The 22,500-nt window shown below is 37.2% G+C and overlaps 1 protein-coding gene across 1 annotated transcript in view; it reads right to left on the minus strand.

The window, feature by feature from the left end:
- Positions 1-22,500, minus strand: part of LOC138052673 (protein GDAP2 homolog) — a 37,486-nt gene that overhangs the window by 6,063 nt on the left and 8,923 nt on the right. Inside the window, exons 5-12 of the mRNA XM_068899220.1 lie at positions 15,088-15,176; positions 14,546-14,619; positions 13,841-13,928; positions 12,178-12,261; positions 9,118-9,283; positions 4,244-4,320; positions 2,363-2,439; positions 293-432 (exon numbers count right to left, since the gene is read on the minus strand). Coding sequence (XP_068755321.1) covers positions 293-432; positions 2,363-2,439; positions 4,244-4,320; positions 9,118-9,283; positions 12,178-12,261; positions 13,841-13,928; positions 14,546-14,619; positions 15,088-15,176 — 795 coding nt within the window. The remainder of the gene's footprint in view (positions 1-292; positions 433-2,362; positions 2,440-4,243; positions 4,321-9,117; positions 9,284-12,177; positions 12,262-13,840; positions 13,929-14,545; positions 14,620-15,087; positions 15,177-22,500) is intronic.

The raw sequence follows: 22,500 nt of genomic DNA on the forward strand, positions 1-22,500 counted from the left end.
TAATAACGGAGTTGATAATGTAAATTGGCCACCGTACAGAGATTCTAAAATTCTAATTCTTAGCTTTTAGAATCTCTGTAAGGTGGCCAATTTACATTATCAACTCCATTGATAAAACCAAACTTTCAGAAATATGTCCGCTACTTTACAAAACTGTCGAAAACCTTGCAATTGAATGAATTGTTTCAAGGAGACGCCACTTGATGAAAGTTAAGATTACACCAGCTACGCCAGCATCTTAAGTCTTTGAAGATTCTGGATATTGTACATGGCATAATCATTTTTTTCTTACTTGTTATCAACAAGGTGGTAAATATCTTTGAGGAATGACAAGGGTGGTTGATTCTCCTCTGTGCTCAACGTGTGCAAATACACAATCACGTAATCCCTGTTTACAATCTTGTCCAGGACATAGATGAAATAGGCCACCACCTGGAGAAAAAACCAGACTCTCAGTTTAAATGGCGCAACTGTTTGGCCAAGTGCTTGATAGAGACACCTTCTCCTAAAACGTTTATTACTTTAGCCAGTCACAATATAGGCACAGACAAAAAATGGGCCAATCACAACACAAAGCAAATGCATGCAGCCGGTGCTCAGCGCGGGAAAAGGTGTGCTACCAAGTTGTGGTTTTTGTGACGCACTAAAACGTAGGGCTGCAACGATGCACCGGTGAATCGCGATATTTTTTTGCCACGATACGAATATCGATATTTAAGCAACATATTGCGATATTATTATTATTATTATTATTATTATTATTATTATTATTATTATTATTATTCATCAACATTCAGAAATCACTGTCTTTCATGACTCCTTACGCAAAAATAACCCTTTTGCAGCTAGTTATTAAACACAGGGGAAAGAAAGATCCATCCTTGCTTCGTATAGCTTCCGATCTGACACGTACAGACATCGTAGATAACTAACACTATCATTTGCCCCATGTATTTTTCAAGATGCGTACAACGTCTTGCGCACCCACGGACAAAACACGCTGTTCGTCGGAAAATGTCTTCCCATTGTACATAATTATCTATGTAATGATGTATCGAGATATGTATCGTGTCGTGGCACCTGTATCGAGATGTGTATCGTACCGTGAGAAAATGTATCGTTGCAGCCCTACTAAAACGGTCTTTGTTCAGACAGCTCGTTCCGAAAATACTACCACACGTAGAAAGGCAAAATCAAATGGATCGCGAAAAATTGCCCCCGTTCTGCTACTGTGAAATTCAGATCTAACCTGAAACAACAATCGTACAAATTTCCCTACACGTGTGAACGAGGAAGGAAAATATATGCTGATTACCATAGAAGATTAAACATAGCCAAGTGTCCATCATGGACTCTTGACATAGCTTAACATTTATTCTGTTTGCAGGGGGCGACGCTAAATTCCGTTTCGTAAACGGTCGATGCCATTCTTAGTAACAAAAGCTTTTTCATTCGGCTAGCTTTCAATGAATTGTCAGGGTTAGCTTCATTTAACACTTTAAAATTGCGGGTATTTGGAGTAGTTGTCTCGGTAATGTGTGGTTAAGTGCGTTAGCTCTTCAGCCATTGAACCGAGCTCGATATCGTTCACCCATGCAACTTATGCTAAGTTTTATTTCTAAGGTTTTTCTAAGTTGTTTTCAAAATTGTAAGTCACATATACGCTACTAATATAGTCCTAGATTAAGTACTTTGTTCCTCATTTGCAAACGACAAACTTAAGAGTGATAATTGATTCAAGTGTCGCCCAAATGGCAATGACCGTTTACGAAACGGTAATTTGCGGAGGTGACGTTTCTGAGGTGATTCCGCAGATCATCTCTGGAGATTTCCTTACAACCATTCAAGATAATTTTTTAGCTTAAACCGTGCGGATTGAAAGAAAAAATCGAGGTATATCAAGAATTCGCATAACTTCTGCGCTGTTCACTATTAGTTGCCTTAAAAACAAAAAAGAATCTGAAATATTTCAAGTGGTAATACTTAAAGATTACAAAACGAGAAGGTCAAGGTTGGTATCAAAAGTAGACCACACAGTTAAACTCTCTCTTCCTTTCACGACAAAATACGTGAAATAAAATGAAAGCTAGTCATACAAAACTTGAAACTACACTCAACTGTGACTCTTAAAGATTGTTCTCTGGCTGGGGCAAGACTATTTTAATCTGGTACGTGCAGGCAGGAAATCAGGCAGCCGCTACCTCTTAAGTCATTTTCTGCAAGCTTACCTGCCTCCTTGCACTTCAAGAAAAAAGGATATTGCCACTCTACATCACACTCACAAAAAAAGCCAACATCAAGCATAACTGGCGTAAATCACTTCAAAAGGCACTGATTAAGACAAAGTCATGAGGACACATACTTTGTTGAGATCAATGTTCCGAGATTGAAAATGCCTCCCGACAAACACAACAACGGGTCGACCAAGAAAGTCCACACCTTTAAAGACAAAACAGGAGATGTTTATCAATATAGACACTGTATTGGCTGGCTACTGATGTGATTCCGAAAATTTTCAAAAGGGGAAGGCAAAGTTGGCTGTTTGCGAAAGGTGTTTTGAAGTGGTGGGTTTTCGATGATGTCTCGCGGACGACTACAAAAAAACATTCCAAATGCAAATATTACTGGTTTGGATGCTCTAACAGTGAGCTATAGGAGATGGCGTAAAAGCTAGGTTAGTAGTATATCCTCACTGTCTAACAATAGGCCATTTCCGAGTTCTGGCCTTCCTCATCTTCAAAGCGAGTCTAAGTGCGAAGTTTTTGTTATGAAAATTAGTTTTCATTCATATGTAAAGGAGAACTAATTACCATTACAAAAACTTCGCACTTAGACTCGCTTTGAAGAGGAGGCAGAATTGAACTCGGAAATGGCCTATTAACATCGTGAAACTACGTTATGGGAAGGAGATCTGCGGATTGATGTGATAAGAGGTAGACAGCGAGGATAGCTGTAGGGGTAAGCGGAGTTGTCAACCAACACCAGGGGAGGAGGGTGAGGCGAACCTTGATAAGTCTCGGTCGGCGCTGTGATACAGTGAGCACCGAGGACGGAAACCACGCGGTCTAATCTCAACAACGACAATGGAGGCAGAGAAGAGAGACCCTGGGAATCAGGTTGGTCTAATCTGTTTATTGGGAGGGCCTGCAATGCAGCAATGCGTCCCCGGGGACCGGAGAACATTTCTCAGGTTGTTTGTTTCCCAATGCGCTAATCAATTATTCAGTGAAAATAGTAAACTAGGTTCAACTACACAAGCTGCTAGGACTGATATTTTATACTGCAGCATTAAATCAGGCCAATCCCAGTGAATGAGGGAGTGAATATTAACCCCTGTCAATAAATGAAGACAATGAATGAGGGTCTTGCAAGGGTTTTTTTAGGGAACAAGGGAGCATGGCTGATTTGAACTGGGGAACACGGGAACAAAGACAAAAAACCTGGGGGAACAAGGGAACAAAAACCATTTTTAGGGATCAAAAAGTTACCGAACCGTTGCTATGGACCTCTTAAATGGTCATTTCTTGAATTTCTTAAACTCCACAGTTATCCTTTCCTGCAAAGCGTGTTCTATTTAACGTTCCGTTGTCTGGTTCGACTCACAACCACATTTGGTAAATCACGTGACCAAAAAAAGAAAATGCATAAAAACGCAGCGATTTAACTATGTTTTTCACATTTTTTTAACGCAACAGTATTGAGAACATTCTAACACAAAATCTGTTGCATGGATTTTAAACGAAATTATTTCTCAAAAAAATTATGATGTTATAAGGCCCTCCTTTGATACACTTTTCAAACTATCAGTTCTATTTTTTGACCAAACAGAAATTCCATGATACAGTTTACGAAAAGAATGACGGGACGGTTCCCAATTGGTGAGAAAAAACCGCCTCTTCCTTTCGCGTCCTGAGAGTTTTTACTGTTTTCAATGAAACGCACGGCAGAGGACTGGGACTAGTTGCACATACGCCTTAAGAGACTTCTTTGAAAAAGTTACTTCCTGTGATTTTGTCTGGTTTGTTTTGTTTTGGCGTAAAATAATTATGGGAATATTTAATAGAGAAAATGCAATCTTATGCTCTGAGTGTAGGTTGCAGTCAACGGAAAATGCCATGGCTAAATAAACGGCATGCATGGCCACTGCAATTACCAGTTGCATCTATAGTCTGCTGTACTTATAGTTATTTCTTACATACAAATAACAAACTCAAGACAAATCGACACACAGAGCCAGACAGACCTGATTGGTAAACCATTTTGAGCCTGGCCAGACTGGATAAATCCTCTGTCCTTGCTCGTCTTAACCATCTCTGATACCTAAAACAATGTGGGTAGATGGGATTTACTGTGGGTAAAGGATGAACCAAGTGAAAAACTGACTATGGACTTGTTAGCATACTACATAATAATAATAATAATAATAATAATAATAATAATAATAATAATAATAATAATAATAATAATAATAATAATAATAAAAATAAAATAATAATAACTTTATTTCCACTATCAAAATAATTAGCACATATTTACAATTTTAAACTATATATCGAAATTAGTTAAAATTTTTAAAAACTAAATTATATCTTCACAATAGAAAACTGTTTACAATATGTGAATAATTTAAAAATGGTAAAAAGACAATTAAGGATTTCTAAAGAAAGAGGTAATCAAAAATCTAAGCCTAAAATTATGAGTACAAATGTAGACCAGCTACAGCGAGAGTAAAGTCTTCTGAGACCTCACGTGATTTGAAAGGATATCTAGAGCCTCTGACGCATCTGTGTACATAATAATAATAATAATAATAATAATAATAATAATCCAAAGGACTTGAGAGAACTGTTAGGGTTTTAGTGGGAAGGAAGAGTAAAGAAGTCTTGATAAAGATGCAGAAGTCCGTGTTAACTTCAAGTTTACACATTGCCCGCCACTTCAACATAATGACATAAGATAAGACACTAGTAGAGCATTTTTTAAGTATTTTAATGTGATACCTCAGAGAAGGAGATTTGAATTTTTTTTTTCCTTCAAGGTCTACTTAGAAGACATTTTAATGTATTAGTTTCTATAAGTTTTTCTTTTAATTTTCTTATTTCCCGTTGGCCTTTAGGTTACACAACAGCGCCCTACTGTGCTTTAGCTATCGTTTAGCATACATACGTTTGCACTGCTATAATAATAATAATAATAATAATAATAATAATAATAATAATAATAATAATAATAATAATTTAACAATAAAATTGATGATTATTATAAAACTTTTACTCGACGTTTGCGACGCTCTCAAGCGTCATTTTCAAGAGTTGAAAAGTAACTGTTACTTGGCAGTTTGAATAAATAATGTTAGCAAAACCTCGTGGGAGTCATGGTACACTAGAAACGTTTGTACGATTGTACATTTTCTCGTGGGAGTTATGCTAAGACAATAGAACACTAGAAAAGTTTTGCCTTCAGGGAGTCCAATTGTACTTTTCTAGTGTTCTATTGTCTTAGCATAACTCCCACGAGAAAATGTACAATCGTACAAACGTTTCTAGTGTTCTATTGTCTTACCATGACTCCCACGAGGTTTTGCTAACATTATTTATTCAAACTGCCAAGTAACAGTTACTTTTCAACTCTTGAAAATGATGCTTGAGAGCGTCGAAACGTCGAGTAAAAGTTTTATAATAATCATCAATTTTATTGTTAAATCTATTAAAAACCAACATCTAATTAACAATAACAATAATAATAATAATAATAATAATAATAATAATAATAATAATAACAACAACAATAATAACAGATATATCAAGTGAAGCTATGATCCTTGCAGTTATGAACGCAATTTTAGCAATTTTGTAGAGAAGCCTGAAAATTTCAGGACTTCAACGGCGTTTGATGCGCTAACCAACCGAGGTATGAAGCCACTGATGTTGAGAGCTGGTCAAACCTAAATTTTCAGGCTTCTCTACGCAATTGCTAAAATTGCTGTGAGGATCATAGCTTCACTTGAGTTCATATCCACAGCTCAATATAAGATTCACTTCATATATCATTTCATTTAATAACAGATATAAGAGGAGCCACAACAATATTGCACAGCATGTGCACGGGTAACTTTGTGGAAAGGCTGAACTTGAATGAGCAGATAAATGGTACAAACAAACCCCAGAGCGAGTGGCAGAAAACGAAGGATTCAAAATTCTGTGGGATTTCAATGTACAGTGTCATAGGATGGTTGAAGCTAGAAGACTGGACATCATCTTCATTCATAAGCAAGCAATGTAAACCTAGATCATGGAGATTGCCATCCCAGGAGAAGCACAAGTAAAAGACAAAGGACTGGAGAAAATAGAGACGTATCAATAATACTTAGGGAAGAAATAGAAAAGACATTGAAACTGAACACAGTGACTGTGGTACCAGTTGTGATTTGAGCACTAGGGGCTGTATCTGAGACGTTTAACAAACACATGAAAAAGCTTGACATTCCATACCATCAGACTTGAAGTGATCTGTGATTCAGAAAACTGCTCTGTTGGGAACAGCTAGACTGTTACGGAAAGTTTTGTCCCTTTAGGGATTGAGGACAGGACACCCTTAGGACCTTTAGGAACTTGTTGTTGCTTGCTCCCAAGGGTAATTGGCCAGACAAGAAAAAACTTTTATTAGCCTGAGATCCTTTAACAATAACAATAGCAATATTACAGGGCTGTCAATAAAATTTTGAGTGGGTGTCTACCCATATGAGAATAAACTGCTGTGGCAATAAGGCAGCCATAAGGTCGCCTCTCCTTGGGAGGTCTGGCGGCATGCTCCCACAAAAAAGTGTGACATCTAGAAGGTTAGATATATGATTTCCAGCTTTCTGGGCATCAAAATTAGCTAAGGTAATGACAAAATATTTATGACCAAAAGGAACAGTATTTTTACAAGACTTTCACTTCATTCAAAGGCAAGAAAAGAGTTAGTAAATATTCTTCAGTAAGCGAAAATACCACAGTCTTTATTAGACACAACATAGAAAGTAAAAATTTCGTCAAAATACCTGTTCTGGAACATGATTTCTTTGGAAAGAATGCAAACAATTCAGTCTGGCATGATTTACATGTATTAAACAGCCAATGTGAAAGCAAGGCTAACTTTGACTATGATACCACTAAAAATGGTGGAAAGTGTTTGATCGCAAACATACGCAGCTGCTGATTCACACACAAGATGAAGAACACGTATGGTTTAAGCGCAAATTCTCAAGACAAGTGTAGGCAAATTTTGAACATTTTTGCACTATGGAGTGGTTAGGCTGTAAATATTTTAAGACGTTTATTTTTGAAGTAGAACTTTGTAAACCAAGTAGCCGGTGACTTGATGACCCACAGCTGCTGGAGCTCCGGGCAGTAGCCAGCTTCTATTGAAAGCCCTGGTAATAATAATGATAATGACGATGACGATGACGATGACGATGACGATGACGATGATAATAATAACAATGTTTCCTGATGTGAGTAAAGTTTGTTGGTTCTCTAGTTTGTTGGGTACTCTGGTTCTCCCCTCATTTCACAAACCAACATTTGATTTGATTTGAGTCTTTCCAATTGCCAGAGTACTAACTTGTTCTCCGCTACATAAGCTGGAAATTTACATTGTAAATAAAGTATATTATTATTATTATTATTATTATTATTATTATTATTATTATTATTATTAACTCCATCAATGGTGTTATAATTTAAGTCATCTGCCTTGTCTCATCATGTCCTTTGATCGGGCTACTACCAGCACCTTAGATGTTCAGGACTCGTCTCAAGATGTGTGCTCGTCAAGGTGGCTCAAACCGGTTTCAACAATTTGGAGGGAATGTGTTATTAGAAAGATTAACTCTACAGCACTGTTTCACTTAATTGCAATGTTATGGTACCATATTAAACATCAAAAATGTCTTAACAAGATGCACATATTAATGTGACGAAATAAACTACCATGGCAACAAAAGAACCATCTAAAAAAGCCCTATATTTTGTGTTTAAAACCTTACAGTGTATATCTCAGTAACGAATTGGCAAGCCCCATTTTTTATTGCTGAAAAGTGATCAAAACTAATTCGGTGACCCCCATTTTTTATTGCTGGAGAGTGACTGGCACACTAAGACAAAACTCTCTGCAAAGTTTAAAAAATTCTCCGGAGTGGATTCAGAGCCACCTTGAAATTCTTCAGTTGTGAAGGTGGCTATAAATCTGCTCCAGAGAATCTTTTTAAACTTTGCAAAAAGTTTTATCCCAGTGTGCTAATCACTCTCCAGGTAGCCCATTACGTCACATTAATGCTGTGCATCTTGTTAAGCATCTATTGGTCTTTCATAAGGCATCACAACATTACCATTAAGTGAAAACGTTTGGTAGATTCAATCCTTCCAAATAGTACAGTTTTTTGAAAGTGTCAAAACTGGTTTGAGCCTCCGTATGGCCACCTTTTGTAGCAAGCTGATTTAAATGCCTGCCTTCAAAATGTCAAGCCAATGGCTTAACCTGTTTGATACCACACCGAGAGCTCCAGTGGCTATTGGTACAACTTCCACTTTCATCCCACACAACCTTCTCAATTCCACACCCGAATCCTGACACTTGTTGATCTTCTCAATCTCTTTGCTCCTGACCCATCCATCCCAAGGTACAGTGATGTAAATCTTTCTCGTTTATTAACAAAATGTCTGGTTGTCTCGCACATATTATTACCCTATCTGTTTCACCATCATCATTATTATTAGTATTACTATAATTATCCTCTTGAATTCACACAGTAATACTGGAATTGTTGTGTAGGTACCACCGGTAACTGGTAGGTTACAACAAGGATCTCAGACAAAAAGTACTGTAATTTGCTTGCTGTTCCCAGCAAAGCAGATGTCATTACCATTTTCATCACTCTGACTAAAACCCCTTTAAGGTGCTATTAATCACAGGACGTGAAACTGAAAAGCACCATCACCTGTGTGGTATAAACTACTTAATTCAAACTCATAAAAATGTAATTTCCTTACATAAGAAAATAAAAAAAATTGTAATCAGTCACTCTGCCTTTATACAGGCATTTTTGCCCTGGGCAAGAATTGCAAATTGCCTTACATTCTCTCATGTTGAATAGCCTGCATCTCATTTGTAGATCTCTGTAATCTCTGCCTATTTAACTGATCATGATCACCAGCCATTGCTGTGAATGAATGTCTGCTGAGAACAGATGAGTCCAACATATGCACAGCGCCAGCTTCTTCTGCCTCTTCTACCTCGTCATCTGCAAAAGACATGAATTAAGATGGATAACCATTAAAAAGTGGCAAATAGCTTGGCATTTTTATACAAGCTTATAACTTCTGGCTCACACTCAAAGGAACTTGAAACTTGTTGGAAGAATAATATCTCGAGATGAAGAAATTTTAAAAGCATAGACATCAATATTAAGAAAACACAGTTTGGTAAGATCTCTGAATTTGCGACCAAGAACAAGCTTTCTGAATTGCACTGCACAACATGCAGCACATTGCAGACGTATGTAAGGATAACTAATGCAATCGAAATCTGTTTAACTAATGAAGTTGTCAAGTGTCAAGTGGAAGGTTCTAGAGTAGATTTGTGTCTCTGTCGGACAATGAGCCAGCTTAAGTCTCCTTAAAATATTAAATGGGCTTGCAATAATTGCCACAATAGACACTTTTACGCATTCAAATGATTGTGACGTGGGGCTCTCAATGATTCAATTTTATTGTATCCATTCATTTTAGGTACAACTCATTAAAAAATACATGATGTATTTTGAAGAGAGATAATCAGCCTGTTGCTCTTGATACCATGGTAGGAGGCAGTGTGGCCCAGTGGTTATGGTGCTTGCCTCGATGGCCCTGAAAAGCCCCTATGGAGAGTGGTCAATTAAGTATGTATGTATGTATGTATGTATGTATGTATGGTTAGACCTCGTAGCAAGTGTTATGTGTTAGAATTTTACTCATAATAATTATTGTGCATCAAATAATGCTTTTGAAGCACCAAAAATAATTAATGTCTTGAAGTAATTATTAACAGTGATTCAAAACAAAAAATGAGCTTGGTAACTGGTGCCTTAAAAGGTTTGGTAGAGCAGCCCAGTCAAAATGTGCCGGCAGGTGGTGATTTTGCCACTTACTAAAGTACATTGATGACAAATTACCGTAATTTCCGGACGATTACCCGCACGGCAGATTACCCGCAGCGGTCTATTTTTGTCACAAGGGGAAAAAACGTTCAACAGATTACCCGCACTGGCCTATTACCCGCACCCCAAAACCGAAAAAATCTTGCTACTGTATTTCCGGGACAAGAACTCACAAACTTGGAGCGATGAATATTCCATGTTGTTGCTTACAAAGCAGAAGATCGATAGCATTTTCTGCTAAGAATTGGCTTTTAATAATGCAGCCTTAAACACTCTCCTTAGTCATTTCTGGTTTGTCTTGTTAAAACGACTTAAATATCCAATGTATTAACACTAAGACTCCATAGAATACGAGTTGAAGGCCAACATCTTTACGATTGATCATTGAGCGCCATTTTGATAGGTTGAGAGAAAGTGGGGGCGAGTGTTAAAATACCTTTCTTAAAATTGAAAAGGATGTGTTAAAGTGAGAAATTCGTTCTCATTTACTTTTAATTCGGTGACAAGTTGTGACATGGTCGAAGGGAAAGATTATTGTTTTTCATTCAATTTGCATCGGCTTTCATCGAGCGGTTTTACAAAGACTACGGCAAATAAAGCATCATTTTAAAGATTGAATCAACGAACAAGGCAACACACAGATTTGAAGGAAGTGTTGGTTTAATTATCCTCATTTTAACTTGTTTCAATCTGTCAAATTCTTACCTGAGATTTAAAAATTATCGCATTACCCGCACATTCCTATTACCTGCAGCAACCGCGGTTTACTGGAAAATTAACGCATTACCCGCGGGTAATCGGCCGGAAATTACGGTAATGTGAGGTCTCCAATAGATCAAGATTAATTGTAACCAAAAAATAATTATAATATCAATGTTTGTTTTGGTGAATCAAGCCAAAAATTCAAGTAAATTCTTTACATAAACTGAACGGCAGGGTTACTGGGGCCTGGGAAAGCCGTGAACATTACGTGGGAAAATAAGTGCCATAATAATATGTGCCAGATACAACCATCGGAACCATTTAAAGCCGAAATTCTCAAAATGCTTCGGGGGAGCATGCCCTGAGCCCCCTACCAAGCAAGGGCCAGATGCCTACTACTCAAATCCATTTTAACAGGGCTAGTGGAGCTGGGTATTTAAGGAATTATGTCGTACCCAGGAAAACACCTTGAGTGGTCACCAATTACTGTGAACCACCTTTCCTGAAAGTGCCTATGACGTCAAAAATATGTTTTTAAAGACCTTTCAAATTGATGAAGAATGGCATTTTCTATTTTTGGAATACCTTATTTCATGTGTAATAAGTAAGCAGTAATCTACATCAAGTAGAGCACAAAATGATGCCCTCTATGCTGTTGCCATGGGAACCAATTTCTTTTTTTTTGCTGCTGGGTCTATTTAATGCAGGATTGATTTTATCGTTTATTGTCATAAGCCTTGTTTTCCCTCACAACACAAGCTTATGCTTATGCTAGTGAAACATGGGCATCAAAATCATCCACGGCGTCTGCCATTTTGTTCAGATGCTCAGATGTGGGGATTTCAGAACAAGTGCTTGTGCTTATGTTTCCTTTTCACACACCGCAAGTACATACAAAAGGATAAAGAAAATTTTTGAACTGCCTGTACTTACATGTATTCATTCAAAATTCGATATTTGGTTCATTGCAGAGAGGGAATGGAAACAAGTATGTTGCTATGGCAACATCTTAATGGGTGTCACTCTGTTTTTTTATCTAATGTACTTTACTGGTGCCAAGTTTGAATAGCATTACAATGTATTCCAATATTTTTGGAGATATTCTCAATTTTGGGATTTATTACAGTTATTTGTACAGTTTGTGATGCCATCAATTTTTGAACAAAAATTTTAACATAAAAGAAGGTATTCCAAAATAGAAAACACCATTCTTCTTTAAAATAAGCAACATATATTTTTTACTTCATAGGCAGTTTAAAGAAAGATGTTTTTTGTTTCGATAATTTTCTACTACCTACCATCATCAACATCTCTGTGACCAAGAGGTTTATCCATTATCCTTATTTGTCTCTCAGCAATTACAGGTTCACCATTCTCATTTCCTTGATTTATGACAAAACAGAAGCTGCATTTACAGGATGTTTGTGTATAGTTGAATTTCATTAGGTTACTTAAAAGTTGTAAAGCAACAAATCATACAATGACGGATAAAACTATGTAGGTTATTACCTATGTTCTACACACGGAGCAGGGATTGCACAGTGGTGAGAGCACTTCCCTCCCACCAATGTGGCCCAGGTTTGATTCCTAGACTCGGCATTATACGTGGGGTGGAGATTGTGGGTTCTCTACTCTTCTCCAAGAGGTTTTTCTCTGGGTACACCAGTTCTTCTCTCTCTCCTCAAAAACCAACCTACTACTTTATGTGAGTTGAGTTGATTTGATTTCTCCAGGTGATCTGGTGACGTAATTTGGAGGACTGGGAAGAAAAATTTTAACGCCGTAACACACAACCGTGCGCAGCCTTAGGTGTTGTTTCCAAACTGCCTGCATCATTTCCATCGCCAAAACTCAACAGATCATTCCTGTGTCTACCACATTTCCTGTTACTAAATGAACATTCAAGTAGACCCAACGAGCTCTAATCTCGCCTCTGCCATGTTGAATTTGAAAATAAGGCCGCGCACGTTTATGGGATACGGCGTTCAAATTTTTCTCCCCAGTTCTCCAAATTACGTCACCAGATCACCTGGCTGTAAAGTGTTTTCTATTAGTGACTCAGCACTAATTAATGCACTTGACACTTACTGGAGGGGACATGAAGGGCACACAGAGGTTTGGACTGTTTAACCCACTGACACTTCAAATATCCTTAAATTGCTAGTGCAAATAAAATCATCAAGCATTAAGGACGGTGCCTACTAATTCAAAGGTATGTTTGCGTGGTTTACTGAATATGCGGGAAAAGCAGATCTTAACAAGTGTTATTGAAATCCAAAAAGAAAATTGGGAGTAACCACGCATTTTTTGAAGATAATTAATCAACAATATTTGTAAAAAGCTTTAAAATACAAAGCAATGTATGGAGTTCTTTCTCAAATTATTGAAGCTTAATTATCTCTCAAAAATGCATGGTTACCCCCAATTTTCTTTTTGGATACCAAGAGTACTTACTAAGATCTACTTTCTTTGGATAGTTTTAAACCGCGCAAAAATATCCCAGTATTAGTAAGCATCACCAATAGGAAATCCGAGTATCTCGAGATGCGCAGAACGTATGCACAATAACAATAGTTGGCACCGTCCTTAAACAGAGTAAGATCTGTCAAGTCTCACTCCCAGGGGTCAATGAGTTAAACAATGTTCATGATTATTATTTCCTAGGTTTATTCGGCCAATCCAAGAGAAGATGAAAATCTGCAACTCCGTCAGGTAAATAAAAGAGAACCTACAGAATCAAACAAAGCAATAGGATAACATGATGTGCCCTGTTTTAAAGGGGTGAATCTGTCAGTCAATGGAAGGCTACAAAATCAAGCACAAAACTACTCATATCTTGGCATGGTGTGTGAAAGCACTGTCACTGTCTTTGGTCCAGCATAATAAAGGCATCTTGCTAAATTAGTTTCTCACAAGTGTAGCTCAGTTTTTTTGAGTAGACAGAAAATGTAGTTACTGTACCAATATCATCAGGGAGCTCATTCAGCACAAAATCTTCCTCTTCCTTATTTCTAGGAAAGTACAGTGGCATCACTTTCTTATAAATGGCCTGCAAAGAAAAATAATGACATTTCATCTAAAAGTGCAAGAGGGATGAATTACACCAACGATAGGCAGGATTTTCAGTGTATATAGCCCACCCACTTGTGCAGAATAATAATGATCTTCATTTAGTCTTACATGCTTAATCATTGCTTCTTAACTTTGTCTATGACACTCTACCAAAAGTTTGTGAGCATGTTCTTGAAGCCTTTTTGTCAAATGAACCAAGAAAATTTCAACCATTTTTTAGAACTGTTCGCCTGTATGTACTATTCTAAGGAATTTCTTTACGTTCAGTCTATGTAGAATTAAAGCTTGGTACCCTTTTTTCTGATCAACATTTATCAAATATTAAACGAAAAAGAAAGTGAAAACCTGCCAAATCAGGCCTTTTACTTACATCATCCTGGCCACTTAATAATGCATGTGCTTTTAAATGCGCATTGTCATAGTAATATTAAGAATCCACAACACTGTTTCAATTTCACCATAAAAATCAGACTTAACATAAGCCAAGCAAATTCTTTCCTAAAAAATGAATGACCAAGCTACTGTAGAAAGTCGAAAATCAAACAAAGTAGCATCCCGTTCTGCATTCTAATGGTTTTACAAACACTAAGTTACCTCATCAGCATTTTCTACCACAAATACAACAATCTCAACCTCTGAATACTTTTCTAGAAATCGTCTCACAGTTCCTGCCAAGAGAAAAAAAGTTTCTTAACCCTTTCAGGCCCGAGGGGTTCCCCATTGACGAGTAAAATCGTCTGGCGTTAGACAGAGTAAAATCTATAAGTGCCATTTGGCACTATCGGGCCTGAAAGGGTTAAACGGGGACATAGTTTTTGGATGCTGTTAGCTTAACCCTTTCAGGCCCGAGGGGTTCCCCATTGACGAGTAAAATCGTCTGGCGTTAGACAGAGTAAAATCTATAAGTGCCATTTGGCACTATCGGGCCTGAAAGGGTTAACTTAAAGCCAGAAAAGAAGTTGAGAGAAAAACTGTGACTTACGTGGACCAAAGTAAATTCTGGTCGATCTATTGAAGAACTGAAAACCTTAATAGATGATCATGCAGACTGAAGAAAACTTGTTTGTTACAGTATGTCTAAGCAAGATTGAGTAAGAACTGAACCTGACCCATAAAGAAATAAATACATCACTCACTCAATGCAATGTGAGCACCATCCTCAGGTGGGTACCCTCGTCTTGAAGTGTTTATAACACAAAGACCAACAGATGCTATTTTGTTTTCTCTGAAAATAAAAAAAGAATATAATGTAGAAACAAATAAAATAATGTTACATAAATTATAAAATTTGCAAATTTAAGCTAAAACTTAAGCACAGACCTACATAATATGAAAATGCATACATTAGTTCAACCTCCACCCATGAGGAGAGATGGTTTATTGAATTAATGGCTTAAATTAGACTGCAGAGAACTGCAAAAAGTTGGCATTAATTACAGTTTGACTCCTGGCATGACACAGAGCAAATCACAAGTAAAACTGCACAAATTTAAAGTACCTGCAAGCAGGAACAGTTCTTATGCATGATGACGACATATGCTCAAGAACCTTTGTCGGTTAGTATTCAATGTATGGTGGGGTCATACATGGTGTTTTGGTGCTTTGTTTCGCTGTTTTATTGTTTTGCTGTTTCGTTGTTTAGTAATTAATGTCCACCACCAAGCCTTGTTTGCCCAAAATTGTTCACATCTGGACATGAAATACTGTTATGTTTGCATGTGGGTATTCTTTACAAGTTTGCTCCTTTGGGATTCAGCTCAACCTAACATTTTAATTACAAGTTTGATTTTCGAAATCAAGGCGTGGTGGTGAAATCACCTAGTCCGACGTCATCATGCATATAACTTAATTAGGGCTATAACAGACTAAATTTACAATCAAGGTGGCAGTGACCAAAAGGGTTTCTTTATTTATTTAATCACTTTCACCAAAACAGAGAAACAGGCTGTGGTGGGGGTCGCACAACAGAGCGAGGCTCCAAATTAAGTGCACCTTTCTAACCTCCCAACCATGATATAGCACAGAAGACAGACCACAACACCGGGAACTACATGCCCTACTCTTAGCAACAAGTGTGTGGGTTCTTTTACATCCCACAGGATTATGAACATTGAAGGGTTGTGAGACAGGGCCTACGGTTTATCGTCCTTATCCGAGAAGACTAGAGAGTCTAACCATTTGCAGATGAAATTACAAAGGCAGCACTTTCTCCTTAGCTATTTAAAGACCCTGAGTGTTGGTCCAGCCGGAGTTGAACTCACGACCTCCCGTGTGACAGCCCGGTGCTCAACCAACTGAGGCACATGTGCACGGTGAACATAGCAATAAAAGAGGCTACTGGTAGCAACTCTTTCGGATGCTTTCCCAGTTTTAGTTTACCTCAAACACTGGTTTGTATGCCACAATCATAGATAACTCACATCTCTCTTTTGAAGCTCAACATTGAAAAAAAATAGAACTTAGGTGATTCCCTAGAAATGGCAGGAGGACATAGCCATTCCTTGATGAATTAAGCTTGGCGTCAATGAAAATCCGCCATTTTATCAATGTGCCCAGGCTACTGCATGTGCCAATGATGCAAAAAAAAATTTGCACACTGGGGTTGTGCAATGCAAAACCAGGGAATCACCTTAAGTCCTTCATTTTGCCAACACTGAAGTTTGGCTGCTTTTCCAATTCTAGCTTCATGCAAACACTGGTCTATATGCCACACTTACAAATAAGCCGCTTCCCTTTTTTGAAGCTCGATATTGACAAAAAGTAGAACCTTTAGTACTTGAAATAAAGCTTGTTGCTTCTTTGAGGAAATTAAACTGAACTCATGAATACCACATGTATCAAGATATTTTGAAGCCACAAATCAGTGAAAACCCTATTGCTGGACAGGAATTTGATGATCCTATTCTCTAGCACGTGGGGGAAAGGGATCTTTGTAGAAGTTACATGCTACAGATGACATTGGGAGCAGCTTTATAAAGAGATGGAGATCCCATGTCAGTTGGAATTCAGTTTTTAAAGTGAGTAAAACTTTCCTATGACCTTGCAAAGTTTATTAATTTTTTTCTGACGTCACAATCTTCATACCGACATGTATGCAATTTAATGAAACTTGTATTTCAAATGCATTTTGTGTTAACCCATTCACACCTCAAATGCCCTAGTTAAGAAGCAATGATTAAGCTCGTCCGGCATTAGACAAAGTAAAATCTATTAAGTGTCACTCTCAGGGGTCAATAGGTTAATGGATTACCATTGGTTATTATAACATAACTTGGATAAAACACGCATTCTGATTGGCCAATTGGTCATTTACCATTTGCCCATGGGTGCACGCTCGCTGATGACAGCTGACGTGCAATCTAACTTTCCCGAGATTGTGGAAAGCAGAAAATGCCGTCACTAGTGCATCAGTCCTAATTTTCCAAGACATATTTTCCTCCTCTTAGAATAGGGTGAACCTCTACAGCGCTCAAAATAGAAAGATATAGTCCGGGGCCATATGTCGAAAAAATGACTCCCGTGAGAATTTTATGATCATTGTGGTTTCTTTGCTGAAATCTATAGTTTGGAGCATACTGAATCGAAAAAACTTTGTCGCCAATTTTTTCAACGTTGGTGACATCATTTTTTTATGCAAATGAGTTATGACATCATGAATTAGCCATTTTATTCGCTTTTATGTCTATCTAAGAAGCTTAAAAGAATAATACGGCTAAATAAAACTAATTTTTTTATTGTATTTCCATATCTCTAACTTAAATAACGGGACCAAAATGGTTACTGCAGTTTGGACACCTTGTTTCGATTGATGCTAATTAGTTATGGCATGTTAAAAACAACCAATAAAGTTGACGGTTATGAACCGAATAAGATCGACAAATTTTGAAGGTCTCACAGCTTTGTGCTCTTAGTTCTGATGAGCCCTATTTCTCATTGCAACCTTAGCATGAGTGGGATTAGTTTAATGCTTTCAATAGAGTCCAAAAGTTCGCTGTTTTCCGAACTACGATACTTTGGCTAAAATTTTTTTATATATGCTTCCAAATATTTTGCACAATACATCGATCGAAAAACTTGTTTTAATCTTTTGTGGCGTTCGTATGGGCCTATATGTGTTTTGTTGAACAACTTGGTTTGTCGTCTGAATACGCTATGCCTTATGGAACAGCGGTCTATACTACTTGGGCAAGTACCTGATGTACTCACCATACATGAAAATTCGCCCATTTCAATGTCATTATAATATTCCATCTTTGGCTGATCTGAGACGTCCTTCTCAATATCAGGAAAGGTTGGTCTTCTTTATGTTAAATGTGAACTTTATAGATTCTAATTCTGATGGTGACCTTTGCCATTGCGTTGGCAAGAGTAAGATCATGAGCATCCTGGAGAGTTCACTCACAGGAAACTTTTCGAGATTCCCATTTGGGAATTAAATGGGAAACTTTCCCACTCATGGGAAAAAGTTGGGACAAGAAATTACTTTTGGGGGAAATTTTGGGTTTTTATTGGGAAAGAACGTCTACTTTTCTTTTACATCCCAATATTGGGAATATGCTGTGAACGTTTTCCCAAGTTATACCCAAAGCTGGGAACAATATGGGAAAAGTTCCAAATTTATTCCTAATATTGTGAATTATGGGGGAACATTTCCCCAAGTTATTCCCAGAATTGTGATTAATATGGGAACATTTATCCAAGTTATTCCCAGAACTGTGAATAATATGGACAAATTTCCCAAGTTATTCCTAGCATTGGGAATGATATAGAAACCGTTACCCAAGTTATTCCCAGAATTGTGATTAGTATGGGAACATTTATCCAAGTTATTCCCAGAATTGTGAATAATATGGACACATTTCTCAAGTTATTCCCAGCATTGTGAATGATACAGAAACCTTCACCTAAGTTATTCCCAGAATTGTGATTAGTATGGGAACATTTATCCAAGTTATTCCCAGAATTGTGAATAATATGGACACATTTCCCAAGTTGTTCCCAACATTGTGAATGATACAGAAACCTTCACCCAAGTTATTCCCAGAATTGTGATTAGTATGGGAACATTTATCCAAGTTATTCCCAGAATTGTGAATAATATGGACACATTTCCCAAGTTATTCCCAGTATTGTGAATGATATAGGAACCACTTTACCCAAGTTATTCCCAGAATTGTGAATAACGTGCACACATTCCCCCAAGTTATTCCCAAAATTGGAAATAATAAGGGATTATTTCCCCAATTTAATTCCCAATAGTGTAACACAGATAAATGAAAATAAAAGCCTTTATTATGATGATTCTATAGATTATAGAAATACCGGTATCCTCCACGTTTCACCGGCCTTGTTCCAAAAGGAACATGAAGCATCAATGTTAAGAATTACACACTCCATGTCAGCACTTTATCCACTCAATGAATACTGTACCACTATCTTTCCCACTTTGTTTGAGGGTTAATTGGAGGACTTCACTCGGAATCTTGTTCATTTTTCTTCAATGTTTCCAGCGCCATCTTGTATAACGAGTGAGAGACAAGACTGGAACTAGTGAGCCGTTTTCATTTTGGCCAGCAGTCTCCACGGCAAGCTCTTAACGATTTTGGCGGTAATCGGCGGCTTTATTAACGTTTGTATCAACGCTCACAAATTTGTGATGATTTTTTGTTTGTTTTACTCTTTAAATGCTGATCCAAGGCAGGGAAATGCTTACAAGAACTCAAGTAAAAAGGTAAGCGTTGACTATAGGCGAATAACATTTGATTTGATGCCTTATTGTCTTCAAAATGACGATTTACATGTAGAGTACCTTCAAGTCAATTTTTCTGGCAAGGATACTTAATTTGGCTTTTTAAATGCTATAACCCTGCAATAATTGGTAAACCTTTTAACAAGAAAAATGAAGTTTTGGATCAAATGGTGAAGTAAACCATTTTGTATAAAAATGCTCATACGGCGAATTAATTGATGTATACGATTGACAAATGATTCGTTCTGGTAAATGCTGTCTCTTTTCAATGCAGAATCATAAATGCCTGAGAAAACTAGGTATTATTGACGTTTATAAGAAAAGAGAGCTAAATTTGAGTCTACACTTCACACACTTTAACTGTAATTGATTGAAATGATCACGAATTTAGAGGAATCGTGACTTGCATCATTGAAGTATTTACACGCATATATTTGTATTTTAGTTACCATGAAAGAAGAAGATACACTTCCTGAAGAAATTCTTTGACGGGACAGCAGGAAAAGGTCCTTTACAGCAGAGAAAAATGCTTAGCAGCCAATTCTGTTTCCCCGACCGTTTATGGTTTGATGTATTTAAGGATGACTCTTTGCAGACTTGTTATGGTTCTGTGGTTTATCTGAAATCTTAAAAAGCCCTTTTTGTATTTTAAATTTAAAACAAGAACCCAATCTAAAGATTTTGACCTGAAGGTAACTGCTTTGAAAGCAATTATTTTGTATTCTAATTTTTTGTGTGGGCCGTGATGGTAACTGTTAGCTTCACTGGAATGGTGTCCAGCACATTTCTGATTTGCTGGTTGGAATATCATTTTACAGGAGCAGGTCACTATAACCTTGTTTCTTCCACATGTGCATTTCTACTTCTCAGTTATTTCAGGTCAATTCTTGATTTTTCTGACCTCGTTCAAGAAAAATGAAAATTTTCATGTTTCACTCTCCCACCAACGCAGTACCACAGTTTCGTTAGAAACTATAATTTTGTTTACTCGTTCAAGAAAGTTTCAGCACTTATAATGTCCAAAATTTCTGTCTAATTCCAAGTTTTTATTACTTATTCCAAGAAATTTTAATCTAATTGATGCACAGCTTGGAATTATTCCAAGTCTGAATTTCCTGTGAAAATTCACAATTCTGTTCTTATGAAATTTCCAGGAATTCCTAGGAAGTCCCAGATTTATTTTGCAAGGGTGTGAACTATTTGGGAGTATTTCCCCACATTAATTATTTGAAGTTCTGATCAAACAACTCAACCAATTTTCCCAAAAAGAACAGAAACATTTTCTGATCCATTGCCTTTAGCTTATATTAAGTGTTTCCAAGTGTAAAATGCATTGTTTGCATTTTAAAGACACAGTCCAAATAATGGGCTGTCATAGTTACATTTATGCCTTTTGGAAAACCAACTGACAAATTTTGTTTATAGAGTGCAATGTGAAGTGCCAGCCTTCTACCCCATATGAACCATGTCAGCGTTAGCCCTACTAATGGAAATGGGCCCACACAACGCTCACATGGTTCATATGGGATAGAAGGCTGGCACTTCACATTACACTCCAATCAGTTAAGTCTCATATAAGTGCTACACAGCCATCGTTTGCAAAAAAAACGTAATCCTTCCTTGGACAAATTTTGTTACCCTATTCCAGAGAGGTTGAGCAACACTGGAAACAAAACATTTATACGGGGATAGCATTATTAATATTACCGCGGCAGGTCTAATTTGCAGGTCGCGGGTTGCAGGTCATTGTTTCACCAATACAGAAAAGGTCCTAAACATTCTTAAAAGCTAACCTTAGGCCTAAAAACTTTTGTTTAGGCCTAATTAGGCCTAAGGTTAGCTTTTATGAATGTTTAGGATACTTTCTGTATTGGTGAAAAAATGACCTGCAACCCGCGACCTGCAAATTAGACCCACCGATATTATCAGTAAATGCTGTTGTAAACTTCTCAAACCACTCTTAAATCCAAGTTTAATGCATGTTATTTAATTATTCTAGTCTAAAGATAAATACTAATGTACACCCTTAGTGGTTATTAATACTGTTTATTAAATTGTTTAATTGTCACAGATTTGTGTGTTTCTCATTTACTATATAGCAGAGCAGTTGTCAATGGGCTGAAAATGAACAGTTGCATTCGAGGTTATGTTATGATTCCCATGGTGAACAGGCAATTATTGAGCCATGCATCATTGAAGGAAATTGTTCATGGTCAAATTACATGCTAATCTTTATGTTTTGGGGGCAAAAAGTATTTTCAAATGAAAACCATAAAAGGGAGCTGTTTATCAGGAAAAGAAACCCCATTTGAAGGAAATTGCTGGGTCAAGAAAGGGAAATTATTGTGACAGGAATCTCTCGATAACAGGGGAAATTATTGGGACATGTAAATCCCAATATAGGGGAATAATTTGGACGTATAAATCCCAATATAGGGGAATTACTGGGACATGTAAATCCCAATATAGGGGAATTACTGGGACGTGTAAATCCCAATATAGGGGAATTACTGGGACGTGTAAATCCCAATATAGGGGAATTATTGGGACGTGTAAATCCCAATATTGGGGAATTATTGGGACGTATAAATCCCAATATAGGGGAATTACTGGGACATGTAAATCCCAATATTGGGGAATTATTGGGACATGTAAATCCCAATATTGGGGAAATAATGTGGAATTCTTGTCCCAAGATTGGTTTTTGTTGCACTTTCCCAATTTGGGAAATTCCCAAGAGAAACCCACTTAGAACACAGAAATAACCCATTTTATTCACAGATTGGGAATTGCAAAAAGT

This window comes from Montipora capricornis, chromosome 6 (genome assembly GCF_036669925.1).
Source record: "Montipora capricornis isolate CH-2021 chromosome 6, ASM3666992v2, whole genome shotgun sequence".
Lineage (NCBI taxonomy): Eukaryota > Metazoa > Cnidaria > Anthozoa > Scleractinia > Acroporidae > Montipora > Montipora capricornis.